Source organism: Anabrus simplex, chromosome 1 (assembly GCF_040414725.1).
Source record: "Anabrus simplex isolate iqAnaSimp1 chromosome 1, ASM4041472v1, whole genome shotgun sequence".
NCBI classification, from domain to species: domain Eukaryota; kingdom Metazoa; phylum Arthropoda; class Insecta; order Orthoptera; family Tettigoniidae; genus Anabrus; species Anabrus simplex.
In genome coordinates this window covers 406,927,082-406,935,729 of record NC_090265.1, presented here as the reverse complement: position 1 = coordinate 406,935,729, position 8,648 = coordinate 406,927,082, and the positions used below count along the sequence as shown (strand labels likewise).

The following is an 8,648-nucleotide window of genomic DNA, read 5'->3' as shown; positions in this document are numbered from 1 at the left end:
TTTATAATGAATGTTATCACAATGTACAGTACATATAGTTTACTCTATTAGTTTTTATTACTTCATAAGAGGGTAATGTTCTAGGACATCCGATAGAAATGTGTAATTATTTTAGGCTGATGATGACGACCTGAACTGAGGTCGAAACTTGTACCTAGCAACACATTATGATATAAGCATAGGCATTGCAAATAACGTATAGTATTGAATAGGTGGAATAGAATATTTTACAACTAATTATATTTATGATCTCAGTTCAATACAGAACCGAAAATGAAATTTATAACCCATAATGGCAGAGTTCTCTGAAAGAAAGGAATGTTTTTTTTTTTTTCCTAACATGCGTCACTATTCAGACTTTCAAGGTAACACTTCTGGATGAAGGGATCGTATTGGAAGATGTTTATGAACAGCTTTTTAAATAAGTTATTAGAATGAAGGCTTTGGCATCATAATTCATTATCAGTATAGCAGTATGAAGTGGCAATAACATGAATTAAGCCAGACCAGAAAGCACTGTACCTGGCTTACAGTAGCACTGCCCAGTGCTGTCTGGCTTATGGCGTCACGCATCGCTTCAGCGAGCCGACACATTCCAAGCCTCAGTAGGCCAGCCCTTACTGTATGGTCCTGGTCGCATATCGCTGTAGGTTATTTTTTTTTTTACAATTGGCTTTACGTCGCACCAACACAGATAGGTCTTATGGCGACGATGGGATGGGAAAGGCTTATAAGTGGTAAGGAAGCGGCCGTGGCCTTAATTAAGGTACAGCCCCAGCATTTGCCTGGTGTGAAAATGGGAAACCATCTTCAGGGCTGCGGACGGTGGGGTTCAAGCCCACTATCTCCCGGATGCAAGCTCATAGCTGTGTGTCCCTAATCGCACGGCCAACTTTCCCGGTAGTTAAGGGTTAATTTTGATCTTATGTTTCTTCTTTCCTTTTCGGGGGACGGGGGGTGTTAATTCAGCTTTCTTCTTATCCAACATTTCCCACAGAAAGACAGCTCTGTCAAGATTATCCATCAATGAGCCTGCCCTCCTGCTGAAGCTAGGAAACAGAAACAAGCTTGCTGGAGGCTGAGAAGAAATTGGATTGATGAGGAGACAGCCCATCAATTTGAACATGACAGAATATTAAGAAGCTTTTTCTTGTCTTTTGTGTTTGTGTCTCCTATTATTCCCTCTTTCCATATTGACTTGCCATTGTGCTTATCCTGTTATGTTTTTCTGTCTCTCTATTATATAACATTTTTGCAGTGTTAAATATGAACCTAACCATGCTACTGTAGTAGGATGTAACTGTTAGCCATACTTTGGTTCAGGGCACCTTTAGAAAATCTTGAATTAGTAACGGTGCTGTGAACCAAAAAGTGGGGAAATCACTGCTCCATCTATACCCCAGTAAATCTCTTTGAAATCAAATTTCCAAACCCAATCCTTGGCTGGGTCCACACTCTACATTTGACGACAGTTCTATCAAATCCTGATTAAATTCCATCTTTCACCTCCTTGCCTTAAGTGAATTACATCAGACATTACTTATTACTCAAGGTCTAGAAAAGACACCCCCCCCCCCCATGTTGATATCTATATTTTGAGATTCACTGGGATTTAGAATATCAATATTCCTAAGCCTTTTTACAATTCTAGCTGAGATTAAACTGTTGTTTTCAGGCTACTTCCTTAATATAACAGAAAGCTAAATGAAAAGGAATAAAGAAGACATGAAAAGAAAGTTATGAGGGTCAGTAGTGTCTTCAGAATATTTGAACAATGATCAAACGAAGCGAGACGTCGCTCTCCTTAGGCTCTTTCAATAACTTTATTGTCTATTTAATCACACTGCACAGACCATTTCAGTAAAAAATAAATAATAATAACAAAGATTATTTATAATAAACACAAAAAACAAAAATAAATTGGTCAACAATACAGTCATCAAAGCTTCACGGATTTATACAATATAGTACATATTACAAAACAGGTTACTATCTCACGTAACACTAACATTATTTTAAATTTCTTATAGTTTAACACTATATTTTTTCACTGGTCCACAACGACAAGCAATTTGCTTTCCTTACAGTGTGTTTGTGGGTGTCTACTTCTTTACTTTGGACATTTACAAGGGACTAACTCATCAGATAATGCAGCAACACCAGGCAACTCTTTCCCTGAAACAGAATACACAATGTTTTACTACAAATCCAAATCGACCTGGGGAAAAAAGAGAAAATTTACATGTTCTTTCAACTTCACAACCAGGCAAGAATGCTCGATGGTTCAACAGCATACCACAGCTAACATTGATGAATATCCTGTGTGTGGATTTAAATTGGAGTGTTTCTCACATTCAAGGAAAATGCTTGAATTATAAGAGAACACTTATTCCCAGCCTCAACTCTATAGTACACTCAAAGTTTAAATGTCAATTTTGGTCTGAAGGCAATTCTCATGTTGCTCAAGAAGCACAAAATCATATCAGGATAATTTCAAAAACATTTTATGGTGCCTGCCATTAGAGCCAAATATTTGTAATGAAAGTGACATGAAGTGGGGTATACCTGTAAGGATACTCTACCTTACATCCATTTTCTATCTACTTTTTAGGTAGCAGATAATGAATGTACCCTCTGCCGTGCCGCGAGCCTGTCATAAAGAGGGATGGAGAACAAGAGCGCATGTCTTGAGAAGCCTGAGAACTTCTCAATGTTCTGTTTACGAGACTGTCAAGAAGAGTAAGCATGCCTTTGATGTCACAATGTCATGCCTCAGTCAAATGAACAAGGCAGGAAGTGGCTTGGTCTTACATTCACAACAAATAGCATAGATGTAAGGTATGCACAAACAGGAAGAAAGCTAGTATGAGGACTGATTTACCCCAGTCAAACCATAAGGCAGATAACAAAATCTGTCACTTCATTTCAGCCTTCAATTTCTGGTCCAAAGGAAAGATCTATGCCCTTCTGCTACTAAAAGAAAATCGTGAGTCTCAAAGTATTTCACAGAAAACTGAGAAAATGAAGTGCAATGTGATTGTTGCTGGTGTATTAGTTTCGAAATCAAAAATACATTGAGTAAGTTTCATCATCTGAAGAACCACGAAATATTTCAAGGCAGTCAAGCATCAGCTAATAGCCAGTCTACTTTGCAGGGTGCATTAGTAGCTTAAACTATGTTCTGCTTTTCTTCACTCCTTTTTTTGTGAATTTTATTATTATAATTTTATAGTTAAATAAAACATTTTTATAAAAAGCAGGAGAAAACATAATTCAAAGGAAAGAAAATCAATTTTTATTTAATTGCAAATAATATTTAATCTGTTTCAAAGAGTTTGTAAAGTGGAATTTGTTCTATTTCATTTCCTTTTGCAAATGTGCAGTTATGTTAATATTAAAAAGACTATCCAATATGCAGTAACAATATGAAGGGAAACAATTCTAAACAGAGTTGCACATGTGTGATGACACATTAATAAAAAATGTCATCACTTAAAACAGCTTGAATTCCACACTTTGAGAGAATTTATTACTTCATGTTATCCTCATACATATGCAGAAAGTGCAGCACTATTAACTTTGATTCAAGAGAACACGAAATAAAGGTGTGCGAGATAATCATATGCTATAATTGTAATAAATTAGGACACAAACAATCCCAATGCTGGGAAGAGTATTGCCAGCTTGATGCACGAAAGTGCTTTATATGTAGACGAAAGGCCCATCGACAGCGCACCTGTTAGTTTCGCAACAAAAAGGAAAAGCCTCTGGCGAGCCAAGGTGCATGGAGCCGATCAAAGGCTAAAGGAAAGCCAGCAGCTCGAACAGTACAAAACCCCCAGTGGAGAGAAAGGAGCCTGTCCTATAAAGTTTTAAACGGGCCAGGGACCATAGTTCTGGACAAGCGTACAGGTCCCGTAGATTGTCTAGCCCGCAAGATATGGGTAGCGTATGCGAAGAGAGGAATCACGGAAAGGGTTACATAAAAACCTGTACTGAGTCTTGTCAAAAACAGGGCCGCATAGAACATGATCGCTTGGGTTTGATCTTAGTCTACACTAAAGAGAGGAAAAGGCCGTTCAGATTCTTAATTGACACAGGAGCTGATGTAAGCCTCCCGAAGGAGCACAGTATACCCAGAAAGGTAATTTACCATAGGAAACCAAAATCAGAACTGGCAGGAATTACAGGACGTAGCTTCCGTACTAGAGGGTGTGCCACCTTACAGATAGGGGATTACTACCCCAAATTCCACATAGTTGGAGACGATTTCAGACTATCCATTGATGGATTAATAGGCAGAGACCTATTGCAGGATATTGTCATTAATTTCAAAGAAGGGTATGTCAATATATTCGAGCGAAAATTCCCTATGGGGCTAAGCATACACAAAGCTTGTCAAGTTCGTGTAGTGAATGAAAACTTGCAAGATGAAGCCGAGGGCACTGTATAAATCGGAGTGAGAGACTCCAAGAGCCTACTTCAACTTCTATTGGATACCAGCAGTCCAATATCTCTTTTAAAGGACCAGTTAGTACCTCCTGAGACGAAAGTGCGAAAATTAGTCTCAAGGGTAAGAGACATAAGTGCCAAAGAAATCCGAACCAAGGGCACAATAAGACTTCCGATAGGGGAAGCATACGGCCAATTCCACATAGTTCACATGGGACTACCACTCACGCAGAACGGAGTAATAGGGCGAAATATACTCCATAATAGTGCACTGAACTACAAGGAGGGCTATGCCGAAATAAAAGGGGAACAATATTGCATAACAAAGGGGACCACTCATGGTCACATCATTAGCCTCCAACCGAGGGCGGAAACAATTGTATCCGTGAAAACGGAAGAGGCGCTGGCAGAAGGAGTGATTGACAAGGAAGAAATTCTGCCAGGGGTGTATCTCGCCAGTTGTGTAACTCAAGCACCCAATCGCCGAGCGCTAGTCAGCATACTAAATACGCGAGACACAGAAGTTACATTTGACAGCCCACTCATAAATATCCATAAAATACAGTGGAGCGACACTCCTAGTCAAACAGAAGTACACATGGTACATCAAGTATCACAGGTACCACGACCTGAAGATAGGTCTTGTGAGCAGAGACTAACGGAACAATTACGGGTACACCACCTAACTCCTAGAGACAGGGAAAAATCGTATGCAATCTGTGCGGAATATAACGATGTATTCCACCTTGAAGGATATAGACTAACGTTCATGAATATCCTACATCATAGGATAGATATAAAAAGAGAACCAACCCCCCATTAATGTGAGGTCTTATAGAATACCCGAGGCATTAAAAGACGAAGTACAGAAGCAAGTAGATAAGATGTTAGAAGATGAAACAATCACCCCTAGCACAAGCCCGTGGAATGCCCCTCTCCTGATTCTACCGAAGAAAATGGACGCCTCCGGAAAGCAGAAATATAGAATTTGCCTGGATTATCGAAAATGAAATGACATAACGATAGGGTCAGCCTATCCAATAACATTAATAACTGACAAGGGGGCTTCCCTACTCGTCACCACCAATTTTGCTCAAATTTATATAACACATGGGGGCTTGGCTAGAAAAATGAGAGTACCCGAAGTGGGAACTCCAGATGGCCAAGCGCATCGGAAAAAAAAAAATTCACGCGGCTCTCGCACCGTATAAGCCACTTACGTTAGCACGCACGCCGAACAGTTGTTGGCGTAGCGGTAAGAGCTCGGACTGGTAATTCGATGGTTGTGGGTTCGACTCCCCGTGTGGAGACTGGTTTTTCTGTCAACTTTTATATTATTTCTTTTTTCAATTAAGCAGGAAAGAGGTGAATAATTCATTTTAATTATTTATTTATTTATATGCAAAAGGCATTGAAAAGGTAAAAAATTGGGATTTCATTGTCAGACTTTTTTCTACCTGTGCCAAGAATCTATTGTTTGTGTACAGCCGGCAGGAGCAACCTTCACTTATCAGGCGGAAACGAATCCTACAGCGAAACGACTATTCACGTTTATGGCACATTCCCCAAGGAGGGCAGACAGCCAATAAAGGAGAAAAGAAAGAAGAATTTCTGTCTGAACATGTCGGGAAAGTTCGCAACTCCAAATTTTCTACAATTGTGCGCTCATTGAAAAAATGACGACCTATATGCCTTTTGCATATAAATAAATACAATAAATTAAAATAAATGAATAATATAAAAATTGAGAAAAAATTCTCCACCCCGGGGGTCGAACCCACGACCATCGAATTACTAGTCCAAGCTCTTACCACTTCGCCAACTACTGCTCAGCATGCACACTAACGTAAGTGGCTTTTATGGTGCAAGAACCGCGGCAAACATTTTCATTTTTATTTTCTATACACTTGGCCATCTGTAGTTCCCACTTTGGGTACTTTCATTTCTAGCCAAGCCCTGCATGTTCTTCAAATTTGAGAGAAATCATTGGTGACGAGTAGGGAATGCCCCCTTGTGAGTTATTAGATGCACTCTGAAAAGCATGCTATTTTTCCACAATGGAATCTAGCGTCAGGGTTCCATCAGGTCTTAGTACAACCAGAGGACCGTGAAAAGACGGCATTTTCAGCATTAGGGCAGCACTATCAATATGCGAGAATGCCCATGGGGCTGAAAAAGGCCCCTAGTGCCTTCGTGAAACTAATGAATACAGATACGGCAGGTTTAATAGGTGTGAAATGTCTCGTTTATTTGGATGATTTGCTTGTATACTCTAATTCGGTGGAAGAACACTATCAAAAACTCAGAGAGGTCTTCCAAGACTCAGAGAACACAACCTGAAGTTACAGCCAGACAAGTGCGAATTTTTGCGCACAGAAGTAGCTTTCTTAGGGCATGTAGTAACAAAGGATGGTGTAAAGCAAGACGAGCGAAAAGTGGAAGCGGTGAGGAACTTCCCTAGACCACCACCACTAAACAGCTCAAGGGATTCTTGGGATTAAGCGGATACTACTGCAGGTTCATACCAGAATATAGTAAAATTGTGAAGCCATTGTATGAGCTCTTAAAGAGTAACGTTCCCTATGTGTGGACTGATAAACAAGAGACAGCCTTCTGTATATTGAAACAGAAACTAACAGAACAGCCCTGGTTACAATACCCAGATTTTACTAAGCCTTTCATCCTAACCACGGATGCGAGCAGAGAAGCCTTAGGCACAGTACCCTCACAAGGAGAGATAGGAAAGGACTTGCCAGTAGTGTACGCAAGTAGAACGCTGAATAAGGCAGAACAAAATTATTCTGTAACAGAGAAGGAACTCTTAGCTATTGTATGGGGAGTAAAGTATTTCAGGCCATATCTGCTAGGCAGACATTTTACGGTCATTACCGACCACAAACCGCTAAAGTGGGTATTCAATGTTCAGGACCCATCTTCAAGGCTGATTAGGTACAGATTGAAGTTAGCGGAGTATGATTTTACCATCACATATAAAATGGGAAAACCAATAAAAATGCAGACGCGTTAAGTAGGATCCCAGCAGAGCCCGAGAAGGCAGTAAGAGTAGTGAGCACTGAAGGCCAGGTAGCCTTATCAACAGGTGAACAGGAAGGAAATCCTAGTAGGATCGACCTCGAGGACGCACAAGCAGAGAGGTTAGGTAATGTGAATCGAAGCCGAGATCCCAGCCCCGTAAATGCTGAGTCAGAGGGAGTTGAGGACGAAGAGCAGGAAAGTTCACCTAATGTAGAAGTTCAGAATCTCACTGAGGAAGAGAAACTTAACATTCTACGTGAGGTTCACTGTTTACTTATTGGACGACATCAGGGTCAACTAGAACGTTACCATGAATTACAGACTCTATTCTATGGCCAGGTATGAGAAAGGATATTGAAAAATTTATTTGTTCTTGCACATCCTGCCAAAAGAAAACAAGATAGTAGGTCCAGCTGTTAAAGCACCTATTGTGATAACAGACACTCTGAGCACAGTTTTCGAAAAGGTAGCAATGGATGTAGTCGGACCACTTCCAGCAACAGAGAGTTCCAATCGTTTTATCCTCACATGTCAAGATCAATTATCTAAGTATCTGACAGCCAGGCCTATTCCTAATCAAGAGGCTGACACTATAGTGAAGGCACTAGTAATGAATATAGTCAGTATTTATGGGATACCTAATAGTATACTAACTGACATGGGCAGTAATTTTATGAGCCAAACCTTTAAGAAACTGTGTAGAATTTTAAAGATAGAATAAGTGCACACAACTGCTTTTCCCCCGCAGTCTAATGGCAGTATAGAACAGGCACATCGTACACTAGTAGAATATCTTAGACATATATGTACAAATCAGAATGATTGGGATAAATATCTTCCCAATGTCACATTTGTATATAATTCTACTCCACATACCAACACAGGATTTACATCTTACGAGCTGATTTTTGGACGCAAAGCGAATATCCCTGGTATATTGCAATGAAAACCAGAAGCCACCTACAATAAATATCAGAGTGTAATCGAAGAGCTAACACACCGGTTACAAGAAAACCATAAGATAGCTAGAAAAACTCTCGCAAGTAGTAAGCAAAAAGAAAAGGAAAAATATGCTCAAATACAACACGAGGTAACTTTTCAGGTAGGAGACAAAGTACTCCTTAGAGATGAAACATTACAGTGAGGACGTAGTTCCAAAT

General features: G+C 39.9%; 1 protein-coding gene across 1 annotated transcript in view; it reads right to left on the bottom strand.

Annotated features, from left to right (window-relative positions):
- Positions 1 to 1,809: 1,809 nt before the first annotated feature.
- Pgk (phosphoglycerate kinase) overlaps positions 1,810 to 8,648 on the bottom strand; it is a 125,457-nt gene continuing 118,618 nt past the window's right edge. The window contains exon 8 of the mRNA XM_067135058.2: positions 1,810 to 2,175. Within this exon, the coding sequence (XP_066991159.2) occupies positions 2,111 to 2,175 (65 nt within the window). The 3' untranslated portion in view covers positions 1,810 to 2,110. The remainder of the gene's footprint in view (positions 2,176 to 8,648) is intronic.